Raw genomic sequence first — 24,787 nt, 5'->3', positions numbered from 1 at the left:
CTTGCTTTCTCCCCACTCCCCCACCTCTAGCCTTCGCTCTCTCTCGCTCTCTTTTCCTAGCTCCTGTCTTTGCTCTTTTTCTCCCAGCCATCCCATTATCCTGCTGTTTCTCTCACCATTTCTCTCCCCCACCTCTTTGCCTGGCTGTTTATCCAACCCGACCCCCCCGCTTCTAGCCTCGCTGTTTCTGCACCATTTACTGTGTCTGAGCTTTTCGCTCCCTGTTTCACACCACCAAAACGGGACTTCTGCACGTGCTTTGTTCAGCTGGAACGCCAGAAGCCCTTTCATCTGCTTTTAATGCCAGGCGGATATAGTACAACCCCAACGCTCCCCCTAGCGGACACCAGCCCCACTTTCAAGCAAAATGAGAGGAGAGCAGTTATAGGGCTCCCTTTTTACTACATTTCACAGAGGTGGTTTTGCGCTGCATCTAGGACCCTTCCAAGGGCTACTGGTAAAAAAAGAAACAATAGCTTCTTTCTGAAAAACATAAAATCCTGTTGCCGCTCAAAAAATGTCTCCATCCTTCCTCAGGCAAGCGTACCATTTCCTTAGTAGGCAGAACACAGAAGTGGAGAGAAACGAGAGTTTTTATATTAACAAAGCTGACAGTGTTGGCCTAAACAAAAATGTCACAGTAACTGGAATTATTCTTTGTGCGACACGGTTCTTAGGACCCTGTGAGCATCTCCCTGATCATCTCTTTGAAGCGCCATGCCTTTATTCAAACCCCTCAAGACCCAACTTCAGCCCATAACCAAACCTACGACTCACAGCGTTGGCCGACGTTCTCCCCTCCTTCTGCTTTTCTCCCCGCACCGGACTGTTTTTGTTCATAAGCTCCACGGGTACAGGGACCGATGCTGCCTGTCTACACCGTGCAAGTCAACAACGTGGGACCCAATCCACTTAGCTATAGATCCTTCCCAAAGAGGACACTATACATAATCAGTTGCATAAGCATGTTGCATTTTTTTAATGCTATTCCAAACTACCTTATTCATGTGACTATTTTCAAATACAATTGAGAGCCTTTTTGGGGAGGTGGAATGAGACATTTGCTCAATATTTTTTATACCTATTGGTTCAATCCTTCACAACATCAAAAAAGAAAAGGTTGTCTACAAACATTGTTGCAACTAGATACAGAATGTACAGTAGTTGTATATACATGTGCATTTCAGCATACAATACATTTTTAGCAGAAATTCTGGAAAAAATAGTCCAGTTTTAATATATATATATATATATATATATATATATATATATATATATACCATCTGAAGCATTTTCTCCAAAGTTAAACACCCTCTTTGCTTTGGTTATGAAACACATTATCATCAGGAGACCAATTTTACTAGCTGCTATGCATTAATTCTCAACAGTATTACAAAACACCTCTGAAATCATCTACATTTCCCCTCCAATCTTCCCCCTCAGGTGTTCCGGTTCAGTAAGACGCACATGATCCAGGCTCACGTCATATGCTAATTGCCCACTATTGCTTTGATTTTGACCACATTGCCAAGTCACAATCCGGAATCTTTGCAAGACCACTGATAGAACCATTGATCCAAAAGGGAACTTGCAGTGTTCAGATGACAGCCATGAGAAACAGTGATCCACTGGAAAACCTGACTGCCAAAGACTCAAAAGCATGCTAATATGTAAACGGGCCAATGTGCCAACTATTGCTGAAGCAATCTAAAAAAAAAAAAAAGCAGGTGAGAGAGAGAGATAGAGAGATGAGCACTAACAGGTCATTTTATTTCAGTGTTAATAAGAAATTTGGCTAATGTTCTATAAGATTTTCTACAACTATTGTACACCAGCCTTAAAGGATTTTAAATTCATATATACAGTTTTATGTAGAGAACTTCTCTGGAAAACTCTATGATTTTTCTTTGACCACCATGTAGAAAAATAGAACTAAAAAGAAAAGATTATCACTAACCAAAAGATATTTTCAGATGTTGGGCTTGCCAACGTAAGTGGTAAGAACCAGAGCGTAATCGCCTTTATTCTGCTTTACAAAAACATTACGGCTTTGTTTCAGTCTTAGAACACGGTTACTGAAACATTACTAATAGAAGAGGAAACTGAATGCAGATATACACACCTACATACAAAATGTAAACAGGTCTCCATATTTAAGTTAAGCTAAGGGAACAGCAATTTCTTCCAATCAAGTTTTCAGTGCTCCTTCTAAGCTTAGAGAGAAATAATTCCCCCCAAAAAAAGGGGGGAAAAAAGGGGGGGGAGGAAATTATTTGCTCACTTATACTAATTAAATATTTCTGCAGCTTGTGAAGAACTCAAGGTAAATAGGGCACAGACAGAAGGCTACTTAGTAAATCCCCCCTACTTGCTAATTTTGCTTCCAAAATTGTAAATAGTATTCACTATGAGATAAAAGGAAAACGCATGGCCTTAGATTGCAGTTTAGCCAATTAGCTACATTTTGGATTTATAATTTAATGCAAGTCAAGATGGATATTCATTGGCAGACCAGCATGTTAATTTTAGATGGACCACCAACTTTAAAAAATAGTAAATACATAATGTACTCCAAAAAAAATAGTCATAGGAAAGTATTGTGACACTGATTCGGTTTTAAGAACCAAGATCTAGGAGGAAGCAGATGGATCAAATACTTAAAAGGTATGCTACAACATGGAATAAATGAAGTTAGTTTTTTTTAAAAAAGACTCTACATTTTGAAATTAGAGCCTGGGTTATCTCAAGAATTAAGCATTACTTTTAAACACTAAGAAGAGGAAATGCTTTGTTACAGATGGTATATAGGAAGTCCAACGTGTATACTGAATTTCAAACATTTGTAAGAGTATGAAATCCATCCAGAGTATCATCTTCTGCTAAACTGAGACAGGTAGACATGGTCTGGACATAACATTAAAGTATAATTTAGCATGGCATATAATTTAGCCAGAATCAGAAACTAGTTTGGAATTAGCTTGTTCAGACAAACTAAGCAGTTTGTCCCAGTTCAGAATAAGCAAACTGTGATTAGATTAAAATGGAAACTGACGCTTCCAATCTAGACCTGACCACATCACAAGAGAGGAGCGTGTGAACCCAAGGCTCATGTATGCAGTGCTAAACATATGAATCCTCCTCCCACAGGTTGACATTATGGAAGCTGAACCAGGTAGATGCAGGGCCAGAAGTCAAGACGAGCAACTGTCCTTTCACATGCATCTGCTTAAGGAGTTTGCAGTTCACACTTCCACATGGTGCTTCTAGAAACCCACTCATCAATATTAGCCACATCCGATCCATTTAGCCATTAGACTGAATAAAGACTCATATCTGACTTTAGATAGAAAGCATTCCAACATAGGGTCAGGATGAAAAACTGTCACCTTTCACTAGTGATAGAATGACAGTGGCTAACATATGGCTTCTTCAAAAAGCTGGAGTGGTTTGGAGGATTAACCAGGTTTTGGAACTTCCGATCCTCTTTATTGAAGGTTTGCAACTGTCTCCCCATAACCTTCACTTTAAATAAAACTTCTCAACTTAATTTTAAGGCACATGACACTACAGTGATTAGGACCATGTAAAGGAACACACATCTATAAGAAAAATGTGTCTTTGTTACTAGGGGGTTCCTTCTGCTCGCTGACCCAATGCTTTATAACACTATACCAGGTGTGTTTACAATGCGTGACCCACCAAACTCAATGCAGCCCATGTCTCGTGGGCCTACCAGGCACTTGCAAATACTCCCCACCCACTGGCTTTGCATTCCCAGGCAAGCAGAGAAACACAGGTTTAATACAGCTCCTTCTGGGCTGCTATACATGACTGACAGGATGCATTTGGCTTGGTAGCTCACACATTTCCCAAGCACTTCACTAAATGGAATTGCAATGAACATTTCAGGGAATTTAAAAATGATTTCGCATAGCATTAGGCTTTGGAAGAACTGCAGTACCAAAGAATGAAATCTCCCTTGTTTGTAGTTTCTGTTTTTTACAGAAAACAGTCTAACTAAACAGTTAGTGGGTATACAGTGGGTAGAAGGAATATACTTTTGCCCAAGGACAAACACTTCCTTTCTATAGTTTTAGTGGAACTAAGAAGGAAATGCAATCTTTCCAGCAGAATATACACAGACATTTGAGAGCAAAATACACTAGCGTAGGTTTGTTTGCTTTTAAAGAATATCTTCTTGATTTCTTATCACTTGCAAAAAAAGTTGTTTTTAAAATATAAATGAGTGACATAGGATAGAGAATAGCTTGTCCCAGCTCCAATCAAAACCTTGGTAGAAGTGTATGTAAACAACAGCATAGGGCTTAAGGCTTAGAAAGAACACTGATCAATTCACCCTCCTCACATCAAGACTTCCACGTCTCCTTCGTGATCCTCCTCAGTTACTTTCAAAGGAAGCACCTCTTCATTCAGGAACAGGCCGCTCCGCTGCTCCTTCCGCGCCTGCCGCTGCTCCTTCAGCTGCCTCTTGCGCAAAGCCTTCTGCTGAAGCTTGCGTTGCTTAGACCGCTTCTGTTAAAAGGAAGAGAACGGCCAGAGTCAGACCCAACAACTTTAGCGGAGGTACAAGTCATCAGGAGGTGCTTTCTTCCCGCCACACGCAGTGGCTCTGGAAGGGTCCTGCCCACCCAAATATTCATTTATTGCGGATGCCCTTCCCTATGCATCTGTAAACAAGGAAGTCCTGCAGCTCCCAGCAAGCCTCTGTATATAAAAAAGAAATCCATCCAGCCCTATTTCTAGGCACACGATCGCATAATCTGGAGCTTTACTTTGGAATCCCGGATCCGTTCCGCGGCACTCGCAGAGAGGTTACTGTCGCTGTGAGCGCGACTCATGTTGGCGCTGGAGTTGGAACCAGAGTTGCCGACACTGGAGCTGCTGCTGCTTGCTGAGCTGACCATGCTGGCGCTGCTGCTGCTGCTGGCACTGGCCCCGCTCACTCCACTGGCGCTCCCGCAACTGTAGCTGCTTCTCTTCCAGTTCTCCCTCGCCGACCGCTGCCGGGGGCCATGCTCCTTGATATAATTTCTGACCTAAATGGACAGACGGGGGAGGAAGAGCCGAAATGAAAAACGCATAGAAATGTTCGATCAGGCTTTCAGAAGACTGAAATACTGTCACGTACTCTAGATGGGGCTACCTGCAAAGCATGCCCAGAAACTTAAAAGGGGTTCAAAAAGCCCGTCCCAGCTGGAACGCCTTACAGGTATATTATAACTCTGATGTTTCATTAAGTCTGATGGCTTTCACTTTGCTGCCAGGCTTTCAAAATACTGTTAAAGCCCTCAACAGCCTAGGACTAGGATCTCAAAGGAGGAACACCTCCAATGTGAAGCTTTGCAACAGGAAGGTAGGACAGAAAAATAAACACAACCCTGCACTATAAAAATCTGGTGGAAAGTCAGGGGGTGGGGGCAAGGCAGCCACAACACAGAGGTGGGGCCTGGGGACCAGCCTTGAACACACCTGGAAGAGCACGTGACCCCCACATGCCGGGGCTCCCGTGAAGGTTCTGTGCTATGGAAGCGCCCTTCCACAATAAGATTCACCAGGTTTTATGATGCCCTAGGACTCACGTTTTGGCAGTGGGCGAGAGGGGAGATAGATACATTTCCTTCACTACATCATGCTTTGTTATACATAATAGCCAAGCTACACACACTTTAATTTTGCCTAGACCAGAATTCCAGGAAGAGTCAAAGCAATGAAAACCGGCCCAAGGAAAGCACAGGAGCCATTATATTCTTCGCAGCTCGAAGGTGGGCACACTAGTTACCTGACCAAATATTGTCAAATTGCCTGTCAATTGTGGGAAGGTGTTGTGCCAAATATTCAGATATCCAACCAAGACAAGAATGACACTGTGTAGCTGGCACCTTACTTTTTCTTCAAAAATAATTCCTTACAGTGTAAATTGTCCACAAGAATAGGAGTGGGAGGTGTTCACCCCTGAAAACAAAGTTTCTCCTACAGCTAACAGCTGTACTAGATGACGTATCAAATTGGAAACACTATCATAAGTAGATGTCAATTATAAAGGTCACTGCTTGTGTGATGGGGGTGTTTCCATTTTTGTAACCATACGCCAGCACCGGTGCACCAGGATAAAAACCACTGAATCATTTACATTCTGGGGAACATTACCTAACATTTTAAAAAGCTCTAACGATTTTATTTTTTTTAAGTGTAGCAAACCAATTTCACTGTTTCTCAATAGGTTAGCTCAGAAGCACACAAAAAATACATCCAAATCTACTAGTAAATCTCCATGTTACTTGCTGTAGATCAGCAAGGATTTCTGACTCCAATTGTTCTACAATAGCAATACAATTACACGCACACACGCACCCTAAATCATACTGCTGAAATGAAGAAAGCTTGGGGAAACCGGAAGTGGGGTTTGTGCATAAGCTTCATCCTGTTCAACTACTCAAAGCAGGTCCTCAGGCTCCGAACCCTTTAATTCCAAGTCTACTTCTTTTGCACCAAAGCTCTGGTTAGTGAATCTCAGGGATCTTGTAAGCCTGGCGTCTGCCCATGCCTGGGTTTTGTTTGCATTGTTTCCATGGGTGAAATCCAACATCCCATGAACTGACTTCCATTTGGGCCCTGGAACTTTACTCTCCTCCCCCCCTTCACAATTTACAGGGGAAATTTCTCCAAGCCTCCAGAGCAGGTTTTGAGGATGCGTATTGGGAAGCAGTTCTACTGGCAGCAGGAGTTCATTGGATACCACTCCATAAGTGTCAGGCCTGTTGATCATCAAAATAACTTTGTTTTCCTAACAAGAGTTAATGCTTTAATAAATTCTTCACCAATATTTGACCAGGTATTCTTGACCCTGCCGTAAGCGGAGCCCTAACCTGCCCTTACAAGAACCCAAGCACAGGCCACCTGAAACCATTACAGCACGAAGCCAAGCCCTTAGTATCTAAGAACAGCCAATCATCGCCACGTAGAGATGCAGCAACACAACGCATTCCGCAAGACAACAGGCACTTGGTTTAAAGGAAACTCGTGAAACTTTAAGATACCTGTTTCAGCTTTTCATCAGTGAGGCAATTTAGTTCAATAATGAACTCATTGTCTGTAGGAGAGATCTGGGCAGTGGGATCAATAATCTTAATAATGTCAAGCTGTTCTCGAAGTCCCATTTCTGTGCTGACTTTACGGCTCAGATATTCAATATATTCCACCTAAGAAAAATAGGAAAGTGGTTACAAATGACGTCCATGGAGGTCACGAAGAGAAGTCTTTGCTCCAAGAATTCCCACCTTCAGAGGGGAGGACAGTGGTGATGGGAGACAGCCCCCTCCCTCAACTGTGGAATCCCCCCACCCCCGGAATGCCGTTCCTGATCACATTTAGACAGCAAGTCAACCTTAGTTTCTCTTCTCAGATGTTCCCTGACAGCTGCTATTAGTTACACTGTGCTTGGCTGCCTAGCTGATTGTATTTGCATGGGTTTATGCGCACATGTATTTATTATTTAGATGTTTTGTGTATAGTGCCTGGGCAATAAACGATGGGAATAAATTATGTCAGTTCTGCTACAATTTAAGATACCCTTAGTAACATCCACACAAAAACACAAAATGAGAAATTAACTTTCCCTCTCTAATTAAGTAGGAATTAGCACTTACTCTTACCAACCATAGTTTGTCCCTGCTGTACCCGTATGCCACGCCCTAAATCTGATGGAAGTGTCCTGACTCTATGTCCTGACTGTGGTGAAGGTTCAGCGGACGGGAGCAAGATAAAGGACCTTCTCTGTGGCCACACCACCACTGTGGAACTCTTTGCCCCAGGGGGCTGCCTCTCTTAAGATGTTTCACCATAGGGCAAAACCCTTCCTGTTTGGGGCAAGCTTTGATTTTATCTGATAGGTTTTTATCAGATGCCTGTTATCTGCTGCATCTGTCTGTTTTTATCATATTGTCTGTTTTCAAATTTTATTGTCTTTTAGGGTTGCTTTTAGTTGCTGTTAGCTGTCCTGAGTAATGCATCAGAAGGGTGGCATACACATTTTCATATAAGTCAGGAATGGGCAATTTGTAGCAGTCCTGATGTTTCAGCCTACAATTCCCATCAGCCAACAGCCAGCATTGCCAACGGTAAGGAATGATCAGTGTTGTAGGCCAAAACATCTGGAGGGCCAGAGGTTGCCCAGCCCTGACATTAAAACAAACATACATACATGTTTGCAAGGTTAGAGTCAACTGCTTCTTCCAAATGCAAAGGTTTCACCTGTTCATCGTTGGTCATTGCACTCCATGGAAGCTCATCGAGGTTCCGGTGTTTGTTTTTCTTTTTTGGAAGCAGGCAAGGAGAGCTTGGAATACTGGGTATGATGTCAGAAAGCACATCACTTCCACTGGCAATGTCACTGCCAGGCAACTTACAGTGACAGACAAAAGAAAATTGTATCAAGACTTCAGAACACAACACTGCAGTCCAATGCCATAGAACAAACTATGGAACATAATGTTCAACACAGGAAATTAAGGCTGCAATCCTAGGCAACAATCCTAAACAGACGTACAGACGCTATAGAAACGAACCATACTTACTTCTGAGTAAGCAGATCTAGCTTTACACTGCTGTTTAGCTGTGCTTTTGAAAACACAACCCTTTGAGTCCTGTTGTATGATCCCTGGAAGCTTTTCATGCCCAGACAGCCCAGTTTCTTTCCCTTCGCCCAACTGCAGAAGTATCCTTACCTGCCATTCAAACTCACTGTCTGACCAGTCCCAATACGTGCTAATAGAGGAAGAGACATCGCTGCAGACGCTGCCCTCTGGAAACAAATCAAAAGACGTCAACTCTTGATCATCCAAGAGAGAGAAGCAGTCATCCTGATCACCAACAGACACAGAAGAAAACAGCTCTTCACTACATTCGGAGCTGGCCACGCTGGTGCCGCAAGAAGTCAAGTTCCACCTGCAAAAAAGAGCAGCAGTTACTTTTACCATCAATACTTTGGAAACACCCAGTGTTGAAATCCTTCCCTGACAAAAGAAACAATAGCAAAGGCTTAGGTGTCCACCACAAAGATTTCTGGAGAACAGTCCTCTCTTTGGAGGGCGCCCAGTTCCAGTTTAAAGATCAAAAACCACAACAGTTAGCGCACCTGAACAGGCAGGTAGGCACACAAGCCACCTGGTCAGTCATCCGTACTAGAGCGAGATTGACTGTATTTCTATTTATACAGCACTTTTAACCTATAAAGCCTTATGCAGCTTGGGACTGCAATACCTGATGGAGCACCTCTCCCGACACGAGGCTGGCTTGTACACTACGCTCAGCAGCCACGGCCCTTGTCCGGGTGCCCCCTCCGAGGGAGGCTGGTGAGGCGGCCATGAGAGAGAGGGTCTTCTCGGTGACGGCCGCCTAATTCTATAACGACCTCCTTGATGAGGCCCGAGGGCCCCCGACGTTGTTGTCGCTTCAGAACCGGCTTAAGACCCATCTCTTTTCTCAGGCATTGTGCAGCACATGGCAGGGTTTCATCAGGTGCCGAATTAGTCTAAACGTGTTTTGTGGGTCGATGTTGCCTCTACATGAACCGTTCTGGGAACTTTGCATGCTGTCGTCCTCCCCTCCCCCGCCCGCCTCTCTCGTTTTTAACAGCTTCTGTCTTTGCACGGCGCCCAGAGGGCTTCGGCTTGAGGGCCCCGTATAGAGACGGCCTGGTCGTGTTTGGAGAGAAGCCCCGTGACTGGATTAACGGGGGGGGGTCCCGGGGGGCCCCCTGCTGAGCCTCCTTTGCCCCCCCTCGGCCTCTGCCCCCCACACCCGCCTGCCGAGGCGGCCTACCGGTGGGCGTGCAGGCGGCGCAGCGGGTCGGTGCGGTGGCAGGACGAGAGGTGGCAGCCGAAGTCGCTGACGTCCAGGCAGGCCGAGCCCTCGTCGCACAGGCCCAGGCCGCCGTGGGCGCGGGGCGGCGGCGGCGAGAGGAGGGCGCCGGGCTCGTCGGGGGCCAGGAACTTCTGCGGCTCCTCGCCGGCCATGGCGCCGCGGGGCCGGCGAAGCGGGGCCTACTCCGCCCTCGGGGAAGGGAAGCGCTCAGCCGGCCGCCATGCCGGGGGGACGCCGACGCTCTTGCTCTGGCTGCCGCGTCTGCGTCTGCCGCCGTCGCCCCTTCTGGCACCGGAAGGAAACGCCGCCACACGCGGCCGGCACGATCCACCTTAGCCGCCGCTGGCACCTGCACGAAGCACTTCCGGTTCCTCCGGCGACGAGGAGGCAGAGCTTCCGGCAAGAGGGGGTTTCTTTTCCTCTTCCCTGTCTCTGCCCTCCCCTCCCCCACGCCGCTGCCCGGCCATGTAACGGCGCCCCCTGCAGCGTTGGAGGTGGAAAGGCAAGTGCCGGCGGCCTTTCAGAAGCAGGAGGGACGAAGCCTCTCCCGGGCCGGGGCGGGGGGAGGGAGCTGGCCAGGACCGCCCCGCCCCGCGCGCCTCGGGGAAGCGTGCAAGCTTCCGAGGCCCCCAGCAGTCCTCCTCGCCCCGCTTTGGTGGCAGCAGCAGGGCCGTTCCTAGCCAGGGCTTTGCCCCGTGCCTGCGGACTTCCGCCCCCTGCTTCCCCTCCTGGGCCGGCAGAGCCTCCTTTGTCCCGGGGAGCGCATGGCAGGAGGAATGGGTCAGCCTTCCAGGCACCACAAGGCTCTTCGTTGTTGGTGTCCGCTGCAGCAGGGCAACGATGCTGCTGCTGCCCCCCCCCCCCCCGATGGGAACGGAATACACGAGATCTTGTACTGGGAATAAAGGCGTGTCGAGAAGTGTGGGGGGTGGTCTGGGGGGCGAGGGGAGCTGAGCTTCGGGGCGCGCGCAAAGGGCCCCCTCCGCTTTAACCGCAGGTGCAGTCAGGACGAGGCCCGCGCTTTGTCCCTCCAGGCGGCGGGAGGCGGCGGGGTGAGACCCACAAAGGGCCCCCTCCCCGCCTCTCCCCTCCCCTCCGTCCACAGCATCCTGGCCCTGATTGTTCCAGGTCCTGCGTTCGATTCCTGCGCGCGGGTGCGCAGCAGCAGCAGCAGCAGCAGCGCCAGTAGAGCGCGGACGCGCCAGCAGGGCGGCCCCGCGTGGGTCTCCTCTCCTCCGGAGGAAGGCGCCGTGGGTCCCCGCGAGGGCGGCAGCCGGGGGCGAGGCTTGAAGGCCCTGCAGGGGGCGCCCTTGGCCTTGGCACGGAGAGAAGGAGGCGGGCGGCGCCGAGCCCAGGCGCGATGGCGAAGGCGATGGCGGCGGCCCCGCTCCCTGCTCACCCTCCTGCTCCGGCGGCGGCGGCGGGCGTCGAGGGCCGCGTGGGGTCCCGCGTGAGCTTCCTGGGGCCTCGGCTGCCGGCGCAGGTGGAGGCGCTGGCCAGGGGCGCCCGCGAGCTGGGCAAGGAGCCCTTCCGCAGGCTCCTCAAAGGTAGGCCGCGAAGCGCCCCCGCCGCCCTGGCGAGGCAGGGACTACAGGTCCCATCCGCCCCGCGGGCAGGCTGCAGCATGAAACCTCGGCGGGGGTGGGGTGGGGTGGAGCGGCACAGGGGCGGGGGTGGCGCCTGGGCGGCGCTGGGACTTGGCAGGAGCAGCAGGGCTTCAGGCCGCCGCCGCCTCTGCTGCCTTCTTCGCGCGGGCGGCTGTGCCCGGGCGGCCTCGGAGCCTCGCCGGACGTGGCGGCGCCGCTGCCTCCGGCGCGCGCTCCGGGCGGCCCTTGGGGCTCTGGCGCGGCAGCTGGAACCTCCGCAGGCCGCGATTCGCAGCCCCGCCTTTGGAGCTGGATGGCGGCAAGAAGCCCCCGACGCTGGGTCAGGCCGGGGGCCCGTCTAGCCCAGCACTCTGCTCACGCTCAGGGGCAGCCCAGGGGGCCACAAACCAGGACTGCCCCGCTCCTAGAGTCAGCACAGAGCCATCAGGGCTAGGAGCCATGGATAGCCTTCTCCTCTTCCAGGAATTTGTCCAATTCCACCCCCCTTTTAAAACCATCCAAATTGGTGGCCATCACTACATCTTGGGGTAGGGAGTTCCATAGTTTAACTCTGCACTGTGTGACGAAGCCCTTCCTTTTCTGTCCTGAAACTCCCACCAATCAGCTTCATGAGATGACACACACACATGCATTTGGGTCCTACTATTTTGAGAGAAGGAGAAAAATGCCTCCCGGTCCACATTCTCCACCCGACCTGTAATTTTGTACACCTCTCCCAGGTCTCCCCTGAGCCTCCTTTTTCCCAAGCTAAACAATCCCAGACCGTTGTAACATCCCCTCACAGGAAAGAGGCTCCAGCCTCTCGAACATTTTAGTTGTCCTTTTCTGCACTTTTTAATTTCATCGTCATCATCATATTTTTTTCCTTACCCACCTCTCCCTCTGGATCGAGGCGGGAAACAACATTAAATACAATATATCCAGCCGTTCAATGGCTTCGCTAGCTGGTTTCCTGCTTCTGATATTCTGTATCGTTGGCCTTGATGTTGTTGGCGATGTGCTCTTCAAAATGCTTTTTCGCATCTCTTGTTGTCTGCTGGCGTCGCCTCTGTTCCCGCTTTTATTTTCCTTGCTTGGGGCCAAGACCTCCATGTCCTGAAGGAAGCCGACTTTTCTGTGATGGCTTCCTTGGCACTGCTGGTTAACCATGACCTCTTGGGCTTGGCTCCACCTTCCCTAGCCGGTGACATACATTTGAGCTGAGCTGAGCTGTTGAAGCCATTGTGCCAAGAGTTCAGCGTCCTCATAGGACTGAGTTGTTGGAGGGGGAGGGGGCCCTTTACAGTTTTTTCCCCCTTTGGATTTTTTTTTTTTTTTTTTTTTTTTTTTTTTGAGAGGGGGTACTTTGCAAATCCTGAGGTCCCCCGAGCAGGCTGATAACCCCCTTCTTGTTTCTCCGTGTCCTGGTTTTTGCTACTGTCCTGTCGGCACTTACCAGCGGAGGTTGCTTTTAGAAGAAGTGGTTTCCTACGGAGGTTGTGGGCTCTCCCACACTAGAGGCCTTCAAGAGGCAGCTGGACAACCACCTGTCAGGGATGCTTTAGGGTGGATTCCTGCATTGAGCAGGGGGTTGGAATCAATGGCCTTTTAGGCCCCTTCCAACTCTGCTATTCTATGATTCTATGTTTGCGCTGCTGAAATAGCACTGCATCTTTTCCTCCCCATTGAAGGGATAAGGTAACCCCCAGTTGTCTACATGAGCCCCACCCTTTACAACAGAAACTGTGGGTACAAACCCCCCAGATGCTGGTGCTGCTGCTGCACAGCCTCCATTCATTTCAGTGGCGGAAAATATTCTATGCTCCACCCTTTACCAAATTGTCCAAGCAGGCAACTTACCTTTATGTTGTTTTTGTTGTGAAACAGTCACTGTCAGTGCATTAGAGGGAAGAGACTGCATGGAGTCGTTGAAGGCGATTGCCGAGAGCACCGGCCTGCCGGACGAACAGCTCGCCGTCCTGATCTCGGGCATGTACACCCTCCTCCGGGAGGCTCTGAGGCTGCCCACATCCTCTCTCAAGCAGGAAGTGAGTGGAAGGCGCTCCCCTCTCTCACATCCCCCTGCGTGCGCCACACCTCCAGGCCTCTGGTGTAACCCCTGCCGCCACGTGGCTAAAATTTGGCAAGGTGGCAACAGGGCTGAAAAGAATTGGGGACGTGCCCGGGTGGGGTGCTTCAAACCAACTAGTTTTTTCCCCTGATGTTCATGGGAAGGCCGTTCTGTTTCTTTCACCCACGTCCTCTCTTTGTTTTGTTTTTTCTTGTGTTTATCCTACAGGTTTTCAAAGAAGATCTAAAGGAGCTTCGGTATGTGTGTTTTCTATCGATCCATTGAATCCCTTAGTGCTTTTATAAACCGGATTCCATGACAGATAGGTGGCTTCTAAGAACCCCCTTCTTGCGCTAACTGTTGAGGCAGTGGGCTCCCCGCCTTGCAGGGGGGTGGGGGGCACACCCCCAGTTCTCACGCCTTCAGCGTAGGCTTATGCAGGGGCAAAGTCTGCATGGCCAAGATCTCTCTACTGGAGGCTGCCACGCATTCTCAGAGCTCTGTTCCTCTCTCAGCATGGTGAAAGGGACTCAGCCGTCCCCCAAAGGATCGCTCGGCTGGCCTAGTCAGATACTCCGTTTGCGCACAGCGTGGCATCCCCATGGGGCACTGCGCAGCGTATGTTAAATCCCTGGGAGAATCCCCTTTTCTGTCACCACTAGACTCCGATCTGGCTTTGCCATCGCTGCTTTAGCTGAATCACTAGCGGAAAGGCCCGGCTGCTTTGTGCAGGTGGCAGTAACGTTGAGTTTGGTTCAGCAAAGCCTTCAAGCAAATATGCACAGCTGTCTGCTTGGGATTCATTGTGCCTGCCCCGTCCCAGTGAAGCCACGCCCACTGGCACCCCTGAGCGTGGCCCTCCCATGGTCTATCCCCGTAGCCTCCTGAGGGAGAGCCTGCCCACTCCATTCCCCTGAGGGGGACTGGCCTACAGCAGAGGGAAGAGGCAACGGTGTAGCTCTCTCTCCCTTGGCCTCCTCATCTCCCCTGGCTTCCAACTCTATGGACCGCACAGCTATGTGCTTGCTAGGGAGGCCTGCCCCTACTGGCTGAAGGTATCACTGCAGGTGTCAACCACATGGACACATGTAAATAAATTAAAATACATTAATGCATTTTAAAAACAAAATAACCCCAAAGTCCCCTTAGCATGCATGGCACATTTGAGATGTTTCACGCTCTTGGCACTGTGGTGCTGATGGATGGCCGGACAGACACCTATCCTTTTTTATCGATATAGGTAGCAACACTGGTTTATTTGGGGCCCACATGCGGCTAACTTGGTCTGGATCCCACTCGATGCCAGGCTGCAGGCTTGCCGCAGTTTTATCATGCGTAAGGCTCTGCACAGCGGTCAGAGTCTCTAATAAGCATCCTGCTAACACCGGCAGTCTCCCAACAGACTGGAGAAAGTGGGGCTTGCAGTGGGCAGCTGGGGCACAGCCTCCCCACCCATCAGGGAAGTGCTTCTTGGCACTCGTAACTGCTTACGAGGGCCGCACCCCTGTTCAGGGCCCCGTTCAGGGGCTATTTTGCATGCAGATTGGCTCTTGAGATCGTTGGGATCAGCCGGGCGTTGCTAATCCTGCTGCTTGACTTGGGGATCCCACTGCGTGCAGGCTGCATGTTTTCTAGCAGGCACCGGGAGACAGGTGGCCCTCGTCGTCCGTTTCGTCTGGATTACAGCTTTCTCGCCTCTGTACCTGCCGATCCCTCTGTTCATATATTTAGAGTAAGACAGTCGACCCTTTAGAACAAGGGACCCAGCTCTGTTTTCCGCCATGTTTCCTTTGTTTTCAAAGGATGGTGATAGAACTCATGAAATCTGCCCGTATTGTCTGGGTGTGATCGCTCGTTCTAATTAGCAAGCAAAACACGATGCTCGTTACATGGGCAGAGTGAAAATCCCTGCCGGGCGGCTCAGCATAAAAACCTGGCATCAGAGCGGCGCTCGGGCGGGCTGGCTTTTCAAGCCTTGCCTGGCATGTCTGACGCAGCAAAATGGGAGAGAGCTGAAGACCTTGCAGCAAAGACTTGGCAAGGTTTTAAAAATGCATCCATATGCCATCCAGTCTCTTCTCCCTGCCCCAATTGCTCCCTCCTACCTCCCAGTTTTCCAGCCCCTTTGTCTCTCTTTCCTCTCCCCACCCAGCCTCTCTCACTCCAAAGTCCTGTGTGTGGTTTTCACGTGGTTAAACCACCGTTTCTGTTTCTTTCGCAAGAATTAAGCCAACTGTAGGGACTGTACCCCCATCACAGTTGTGTTGGTTGTGAAATGCTGTGACATCACCGCAGCTCAGCCTATGGAAAAGAGGGTGGACCTGTCGGCAGCAGCCAGCTATGGACCACTGGGGAGGGGGGCAGAAGCTCTATTCAGTGTGAGGGCTGAATTCCATTTTGGCGAACCTCTCAGGGGCCAACTTCCAGGGTTGGGCGGGGCTGAAGCCAGAACGGGCGGGCCAAAAGTACAAACCACACCAGCTCTTGCTGCCAGGAGCTGAGCTCTGGTGGGGGGTGGGGGGAGCGTTTCTCCCTCTGAAGGTGAGTCAAAGCTGGCACAATCTGGGAAAACACAGCAAGGGCGGTGGCGGGAGGTCAAGGGATGGAGCCAGGCCAAAGGCGCCTCTCAGTGATTTGGATCCTGGCTCTCCTCCCCCCACCCCATTGTACAATGTGCTGAAAGTCACGAAGCAAACTGGAGTCGGAAGATGCCCCTCCTGTCTCCGTGTGCATGTCTTTGGAGGGAGGGCCTGGGGTGGGCTTCAGGCTATTTGGGGAGGGGGAGGGAGGCTTGGCAAGGTGACCTCAGAGGGGCCCCCTCCTCCTTGCTGCCATTGCCTCTCTGTGCCACGGCTGCCAGCTGACTTGCTGTGCAGGCAGGGCAGTGCGTGGGCATCCTGTGGCCCCCGCGCTCGCCAGCCCCTCCCCCCGCCTTGCCGCCCCTGTTCACTCACTCCGGGCCGGAAGCAACGGACGAGCCGGGTGGCAGCGTTGGGGAGGCGCAGCAGCAACGCTTGGGCCGACTCTGCCCTCGGGGGTCCAGCCCCCCCAGCCCCCGAGGGCAGAGCCCGTGGGTGATGGTGCCTGGCCTCGCTCCGGCCCGTTCTCGCCCCTTGCCTGACTCTGCCGTGAAGAGCCTTTCCAAGCCCCTCCTTTGTGGTCGCACAGGGGACGCAGCAGCACTAGCCACAGGTTGCTCTGTTGTCATTTGCCCGGTTTCCTCTTCCCTGTCTCTCAGAGCCAAGCCTGGGGACCTGTAAACCTGTCCAGTTTGCTCTGATTTTCCACTGCACCTTGCTGTGTGCGTTTCAGTCTCAACACAAAGGGTTCCTCATGTCATCGTCACCTGCCCTACATTGAGTGTGTTTACCTTGGCACTCCAGTTTTGCACTTCGCAAAGGTGTGCCTGGTGCAAGGACCCGGTTCCCTGCACGTGCTGTCACCTGAGGATTGCAGGGACTGACCGGCGTCCTTGGGGAAGGTCTGGTTAGGTTGGAATCCCTGGGATTTAGTGCTTCAAGCAACAGCCAGTGTGCTGGTGGCTTCAGGAGGTTTAGATAAAACCTCTCCTAAGAACCCAACTTCTGCCTGGATGTGGGTGGAAGATAAAGTGAGAAATGTAGAAATGTTAAGAGTTGTTGGCTGCTTCAATAACTGTTAGTGGATTGATCACGTGCAGAACCATGGGCCGTCAAGTGGTGGCTTCCTGGCTTTTGTACAACTTTTTTTTTACCAATTCTGAAAGGTTGAAATGCCTCTTCTCAGGCTTAGCTTACTGGCAGTAAGCTATACGATGCCAAAAAACAAAAACAAAAGGCCCTACAACTCCCAGCATCCCCCAGCCAGCATGGCCACAGCTAGACTTAAGGTTTATCCTGGGATCATCCGGGGTTCGCCCCTGCCTGAGCACTGGATCCCCTGTGTGTCAGGTTTGATGAACAGGTTTGACCCCTGGGCGATCCAGGGATAAACCTTGGGTCTAGCTACGGCCCGTGTCTCAGTGGGGCATGCTGGGAATTGCAAGGCTTTTGGTTTTGTTTTTGTTTCTAAACTTGCCTCGGATTTCACCCGCAAGCTAACGTAGTGCTGGCATTTCAGCCCTGCCCCTTTGGCCTTTGGCCCTTGGCCCTGTGGACCACTGGGATGCCCCCAGGCTCACTCCCTGAGGGCTTCTCCGCGATGCCGTCCAGCCCCTGGGGCTTTCGGAGCATGCGCGTGTAGCCAGAGCCTCGAGAGCTGATCCAAGCGGCTTGAGGTGGAGCAGCCAATCCCTCCCCTGCCCCAGGCGAGGCCAGCCAAGTGGCCTCGGCATCTGAGGCAGAAAATCCCTCTCCCTCAGTACAGTAATGAGAATGCAATAATAAATCAATAACTAATAATTGGCGGGCTTTTCGTGACACCCAAAACCTGCTGCCTCAGGCAGTAGCCTCACTCTAACGGTAGGGCCAGCCCTGATCTCTCCCTCCCCCTTTTTATTTTATTTGTTCTAAAGCTTTTTGCTACTCAGGCAAAGGTTCTTGCACTAGATTGTAGTACAGGAAGCCTTTCCAAAGACAACTTCCCAGTTTAATGGTCTGCTTATGTGGAAGGAAATGCCAAGTGTTAATATATTCTTCGCTCCCTATTTAATCTGACACCAGAGCCCAAGCAGCCTTTACAAACAACAAAAGAGTAAATATATTAGTGGGGAAAGAATTCTTCCTCCCTGGGTTGATTTCCTGTTTCCTTCCTTTTGTCCTTTTCCCTGTTCAAGGATTCCGGAAGACTTCATCTCTGACTTTGCCACCATCGCCTTTGGGAACAGGTTAGTAGAGGGCTGTTTAAGGCCGCTGCAACCTTCACCCTTCATATTGGATTATTAGATTGTAAGCCTATGCGGCAGGGCCTTACTATTTACTGTTTTACTCTGTACAGCACCATGTACATTGATGGTGCTATATAAATAAATAATAATAATAATAATAATTAATAATAATAATATTGGTATTGTTTCCTGGGCTGAATTTCATCCTGTAACACCTTGCTTCAGCTTTGGAAGAACAGCAGAAATATAACTGCAGCAGCCTCCAAAGTGAAACCTGGCCATCCTTCCTCACATGCTCAGAGAAAGGGCGCCTGCCTGCCAGGGGCACGGGGGCGCTCCCGTGGCCAGTGGTTCCCAGCCTTGAGTCCTAAGGCAGGTGCTCGTGCCCCTTGGGTGCTGATTTCAAGGAGAGGCAGCCTGGTGCCCTCCAGACCTTTTGGACTACATCTCCCATCATTTCCAACCAGTGCCTGATGGGAAATGTTGCTTCCAACAACATCTGGGCTCTTAGGGTTAAGAACTACTGCAGTATAATGCTGTAAGCCACATGCAGAAGCAGGGTGTTGTTGTTTTTTGTAAAACTGAAGGGTCTTAATTGGCCTTTCAAAATCAAGACATTCTCTCCCCACCCCCCACCCCCCTGGCCTAATACTTTGCATTACAACATGGACCAATAGCAAAATGGGTGCCGTGGGGGTGGGCTTTCCCCATTCATTCAACGGCTGCTGTGGGTGGGCGCAGCCGGCCCCCAAACACTACTTTCCCAGTAGGCAAACGTGTTTCTGTGCATATGTTTTTCTCACTGCCAGGCGACCTGCTCTTGAAGCCACAATTCAGAAGCAGGCCAATAAACTGCCTAGAATCAACGACTTCCGGTGGAGAGTGGATGTGGCCATTTCTACCAGGTATGGAACCGTGTGTCCCTATAGCATCCGTGTGGTTTGGGGTAGGGGGGGGTCGAACCTGCTTGGGCCGCCACTTCTGTTTTGGAGCTGACGATTATTGGTGGATCATAAGTGATGGCGCTGGATCAACTCCTGAAAGCCACATCTGCTGTTAGATTATGCCAGTGTTTCCCAAACCTCTTACGACTGTACAAGATTACAGTTCACGCATCACGATAACTCACAATCAGGGTTGAGTGTGGGTTGCCGTTGATCCATGGCTTGTTGTTGAAACAGGTTGTTGGGCTGTCTGAACCCATAGCTTTGTGCTGCAGCCAGAGCCGGCCCTTGGCTAAGCAGCGCCTTGGGAGAGGAGTGCCTTTGGTGCCCCACTCCCACCCCTGACTCAGATTTGCAAGGCGCAGGCAGGTGTGACGTCCATCGAGAACAGCACAGGTCAATAGTGTGATCTCTCAACCACTGTGCTTACAGTTTGCACAAGCCAAAGTTCAAAAGGCCACATTCTGACCAGTGGCCGTGCGCACTGTGCACGCAGCAGTGTGGGTTCTGTTTTGGGTCTTCCTTCCTTCCTCCTCATTTTCCATCCCTCGCAGCCTTTCCCAGGGAACGTCCTGTTCATCACCTGACAACAGCCTTTACAGAGAGACTTCGGACTTGACCATCCAGCTCTTCTGTCTGCTGTTTTCTGCCCAAATTCTGGCAGCATCTCCTGGCAGACCGAACCAGCACCCTCAGTGAATTCTTCTGCCACTCATGGGGTCACTGTCTGGGGGACTGTAGGAATAAAACAAGGCTGCCTCTGAGATGGGTGCTTTCCCTGGCCCAGAGGCCGGGAGGTCTTGTACCCATTTGCAGAGATGTAGCCCAGCAATGTGGGTATTTTAAATCTGAGCGTTTTCCAGGCCTCTAATTGGATTTGGATCTGATTTAGCATGTCTGGATGATGTCTGCTCTTGGTTTTGACGTGTGCCCTCCTTTTAACCCCTTTCCTCTCCATTATGAATAAACAGGCTTTTTTATGGTGGGGGTGGGGGTTTCCTTTCAGATTAATTGCAATGTTGAAACTGCCCAGTTTGACTTATACAGTTATCCATTCATTCTGTGGCTAATTCATTTTCTGAAACAAGGCTTCTTTAGAAATGCAGAGTTTTCCCCAGGAAAAAAGTGCATTGGTGGAATGCACTCCCCACTTCCTACTCCTCAGTGTGGAATTCCTGTGCGTCGCTTTGCTTGGGGCGGGATGCTTGTCCCACTGAGAAACGCTGGCACTTGTCATGTTTACAGAAATCAAGCCTTTTGCTAGATGGGAGGGATGGGGAGCGCTCTTGGCAGGATGGGGAGCGACCTTGGGTGAGAACAGGCTTCTGGAGAATAGGGGTGGGGCGCGAGGGGGAGAGGAGAAGGCGGCAGCCCTGAAGGAGGTGCCTCCGCGGGCGCTGTGAGACCATTTCATTTGGGACGATTTGAGATGAGAAACGGATTGGCTGCCTTTGCCTCTGGTGGAATTTAAATCCATCCTGGTAATTATGTCCACTTTTGCCTATGTAGATCCCAATTAGCCTACGCAAATTTGAGTGTGATGGGCTCCGAATCTTTTAAGTGCCTACCAGTGCCCCTGGCTGGCATTGTGGTGTGCAGCAGGAGGGGGTCACTTCAGAGAGGCTGGGGGTCAATTTCCCACCCCCGGAACCCAGCCTGAGCGGCCTCCACCCCACGGCCGCAGCGGCCTCCTGGCTCTGCTTTAGGCCCTGGACAGACAGACCTTGGCGCCTTCCGGGCATGCCTGTCATGCCGCTATGCTCTAACAGTCACCCTGTGGTTGGTTCCAGCTCCGTGGCTCGTGCTTTGCAGCCGTCCATTCTGATGCAACTGAAGCTTTCCGACGGGTCAGCCCATCGTTTCGAAGTAAGTTCTGTTAGCTCCATGGGAAGTGACTCCCATTAAATTCTTTGCAGTAAAGCGAAATAGCTATCAGAAGAAGTGCAAAGCCTTCAGAAATAGGCTCTTTTCACCGGATTGTTCCGTGAGGCAGCCTTCCTGAGGATTCCGCCTACGTCGAACACCGTTCCTACGAAAGCTCCCGCAATGCTCTGAGAAGGGCCCTTCCCTTTATCTACACTGTTCAGGCAGTGGGTGCCGTCAGTGATTCAGCCAAAATGGGGCCACCAGGCAGAAGAGGGAGGGGGCCACGTAGTTCTGCATTAATAAATGTGGAATGCCACGGTGTGCAGTAACTTCCCAAATGGCAAGCACCCTTTTACCCACCCCTGGTCTGGCTTGCAAACACACACTCCATGGAGCAGCTCTTAAACATGGAGCTTCTGCCCTCAGGGCGCTTGATTGGGGAGATGAAGAGTCGTGAGGGAGGCAAGTAGCCGTTTCTCCAGCTTATCTGTCATCCAGGCCATGAATCTAATGATGGGATTTGGCAAAGTGAGGAAAGAAACGACGCTTGTCAGGCAGGCTGAAAGAGGAACAGATTTCTCAGTTGATCACATCTGGACGAGGCAGCAGCGTCCTTACTTATTGCGTTTCTATATTTATTATATTTCTGTACTGCTCAATAGCCAAAGTTCTCTGGCTATTGAGTAACACAGCCATGTCTGGGCCAGATTTTTTTGCAGATTAGCACCTTTTGGGGGGCAGTTATTAGCAAATCTGTCATTGGTCAGAACATCCTTTTATTTTTGGAGGCAGGTAACCCAACTGGTTCCCAGATTTCTCCTCAGGAACTGTCCTCTGCATCTCTGAATTTTGCAGTGCAGTTCTTACATCCAAAAGCATAGCAAAATGTGTATAAAAATACATATTTTGGATTAAAACACATGTATTTTTTGGGGGGGGGGGAGTCCGAAAATAATTTGATTTTTTCCAGTTTTTTAAATATTTTTAAAAACTCACATTGATCTGGAAACAGGATGGAATAGACTTACGAATGAATACGTGCAGTTGATTATCTGACTGTTGTTGTTGTTATTTTATATCCCAGGTGCCAGTTGCAAAGTTCCAAGAATTAAGGTACAATGTTGCTCTGATCCTGAAAGACATGAATGACTTGGAGAAAAGAAGTATTCTGAAGATTCAGGACTGAAGGTTTTTGATTCATCAGGGACTTGGATATGACATGGGAGCCACTCAAAACAGCAAGACAAGAAACTCCGGTTTTGCAGTGACATGTATTGTAACATAATCTTTGTGATATGGCTGTAAATATTTTCCCATTCATATGTTGCAAGGTGCTTTTTTACCCGATTTTTGTTTTTACTTTTTAATTCTACATATAAACAACAATAGCATTATCCGTGCTGATGACCCCATTTTGTATGATTCATCAAAAGGTTTCAAAAACAGCTGTTCCTCAGGATGCTAAGAAGCCCTTTTCCAAACGACCTGTGTTTCATCCCACTAATCATTGCAGAGAGTTTGTGAGTGATCTGTTCCATCAACATGCAAAGGTAAGAGAAGAGGGTAAGCAGAGCAGCTTTCAAAGGACAGAAAACAAAACAAAACCTTAGTTGGAAATCAGCAAAATGCATCAGCAATGGAGTTTAATTTGTTCCTCTGTTTGGTTGTTTTAAAATATATCCTGTTTGGTACATTTTTCATGCTGCATGGAATGAATTTAAGAGAGGCCTCAGTATGATGAAGGAGCAAGGAAATATTCCCAGGCCATGCAACTCCAGCCCTTCCGGGCACATTGGGCTTTTTTGAGGGGGGGCGGGGGATCATTGAAATGTTAACGTTGCTGCACCGCCTCCAGACATCTCTTATGAAATTGTGGATTATATAATGCCATCAGTCTCTTTGTGACTGACGTGTCTTGGGATGACTGACTTCGCCTGGGAAGCCTGCTTTGGCCCATAACTCCTGTGCTCCCTCACCATTGGTCCTGATGGCTAGGGCTGGTGGGAGTTGTGGTCCATGCCATAGTTTGCCTACCTCTGCTGAAAAGGCAGGAATTTCCTCTACAATGCAGAAAGGAAGCTTCCTTGCTCAGAGGCTGCATTTGCCACCGAAGGGCCATGGATTTACCAGAGGCACCTGGTTGGCTACCATGGGAAGCAGGATGCCAGCCTACTTAGACCTTTGGTCTCATCCTGCACAGGATTCTTCCAAATATCCAGCCCACCCATGATTAAGCAACGCAATGAAAAGCGCACTACGCCATAAGCAGAAAGCAGGGACGCCACAGCATGAAGGGCGCAGAGGAAACGCCTCTAGGGAAGGGCGACCGGCAGCAAACGTTGCGGTGCGGAGTGCTGCTCCCTCTGGGATTTGGGTCTCACTCGCTCCCAGGCAGTCAAATCAATATTCTGTGGCCGCTTCGCGGACTTGGTCCTCACCAGTCTAGTCAGGGGGGGGGGGGGGGGGCTCTGCCCAAAGTATTTTGTACAGCTCCAAACTTTGGATTCCCCCAACTCTGCTGACATTTCCTGCCCTGGCATGGATGGGGCTGTTTGGGGCTTGTTGTTTGAACCTCGGAAATGGAGGGAGTGCCTCTGAGCGTTTTCAGAAAGCCTCGCTCTCTTGCAGACGACGTCCCCGACCGGGGCTCCTCCAGCCAGTGCAAACATCACAGCTGGCTGGGGGTGATGGGAGTTGGGGTCAACCCCTCTGGAGAAGGTGGCTCTGTGGAGTGACCACAACATCCCTGCTCCGATTTGTCCTCGCCTGGCAGTAGCAGCCCTGGACAGCAGCGGTGAGACCTTGCCAGGCCTCTCCCCTCCCAGCGATCCTCCTCCCCGTGGCCCAGGCGGAGCTGCGCTAGTCTCGAGCTCTTGCAAGAAGATGTGGGAGATGATCGTGCACGCCCCCCTTCGACCCAGGGGCACAGAGAGAGAGGCCTTTGGGAAGAGCTGCCAGCCGCAGTGCCGCAGGCCCGGGGCCTTCTCTGTTCTTCATCGCTCCGCCCTTCTCCCAAGCCAAAGCCACCGCTGGCAGCTTGCTTCGACGTCCATACACTGCACCAGCGGTTCCCACTGCAAGCGGCGATCAGGCCATCATCGGCCTCTGAACGGTGTTGTGCTCCCAGTGGCAACATGCGTCCGCCGTGCATGTTGAAAGCTGAGCCTCCTTCGCCTCTTAGCCAGGGCCACTCCCAGCGCTTTGCGCCACAATGCACCGAGTGGCAGCTCTGCTGTCAAAAGGAATTAAACAGGCCAAATTCGGTGCAATTTTGAATTTTAAATTTGCCTTTTAATAATGTGCTGCTTTTAATAATGTATGTTTTAAATGGTTTAATTAGTTACATGATGTTCGCGTTCATGTTGTACCCCGCTTCGATCCAAAGGGAGAGGCGGGTAACAAATTTATTATTATTAAATAGTATTATTATTAATTCACTGTGTCTGCACGCCGTGCACAAACATCCGTTTCGGTATTTAAATACACGTAAATGGGGCAGTTATCTTTGCAGCGGTGAAGGCTTTGAACCCAATCGGCTGGGGTTGGGGGGGGGGGCGGTATTCCACAAACACACCAACTGCTCGACGCAGCTTTGAAGTGACTGCTAAGACGACACCATTCCAGCCAGGCCTTG

General features: G+C 50.3%; 2 protein-coding genes across 2 annotated transcripts; one reads left to right on the top strand and one right to left on the bottom strand.

Moving 5' to 3' along the window:
* Nucleotides 1–955: 955 nt before the first annotated feature.
* Nucleotides 956–10,235, bottom strand: FAM199X (family with sequence similarity 199, X-linked). Its single transcript, XM_063141690.1, has 6 exons — nucleotides 9,841–10,235; nucleotides 8,745–8,964; nucleotides 8,272–8,421; nucleotides 7,059–7,220; nucleotides 4,794–5,057; nucleotides 956–4,533 (listed from the first exon to the last, which is right to left on the bottom strand). Exons 1-6 carry the CDS (start codon nucleotides 10,032–10,034, stop codon nucleotides 4,363–4,365), a joined length of 1,161 nt encoding a protein of 386 aa, XP_062997760.1. The 5' UTR covers nucleotides 10,035–10,235; the 3' UTR covers nucleotides 956–4,362.
* Nucleotides 10,236–11,227: 992 nt separating this feature from the next.
* On the top strand, nucleotides 11,228–22,547 carry COMMD5 (COMM domain containing 5). Its single transcript, XM_063141778.1, has 7 exons — nucleotides 11,228–11,429; nucleotides 13,356–13,516; nucleotides 13,768–13,796; nucleotides 18,293–18,343; nucleotides 19,153–19,248; nucleotides 21,078–21,153; nucleotides 22,238–22,547. Exons 1-7 carry the CDS (start codon nucleotides 11,243–11,245, stop codon nucleotides 22,337–22,339), a joined length of 702 nt encoding a protein of 233 aa, XP_062997848.1. The 5' UTR covers nucleotides 11,228–11,242; the 3' UTR covers nucleotides 22,340–22,547.
* Nucleotides 22,548–24,787: the final 2,240 nt, after the last annotated feature.

Source organism: Elgaria multicarinata, chromosome 15 (genome assembly GCF_023053635.1).
Source record: "Elgaria multicarinata webbii isolate HBS135686 ecotype San Diego chromosome 15, rElgMul1.1.pri, whole genome shotgun sequence".
Taxonomy (NCBI): domain Eukaryota; kingdom Metazoa; phylum Chordata; class Lepidosauria; order Squamata; family Anguidae; genus Elgaria; species Elgaria multicarinata.
Note: the sequence above shows the minus strand (reverse complement) of the source record. Positions and strands in the feature narration are given on the sequence as shown.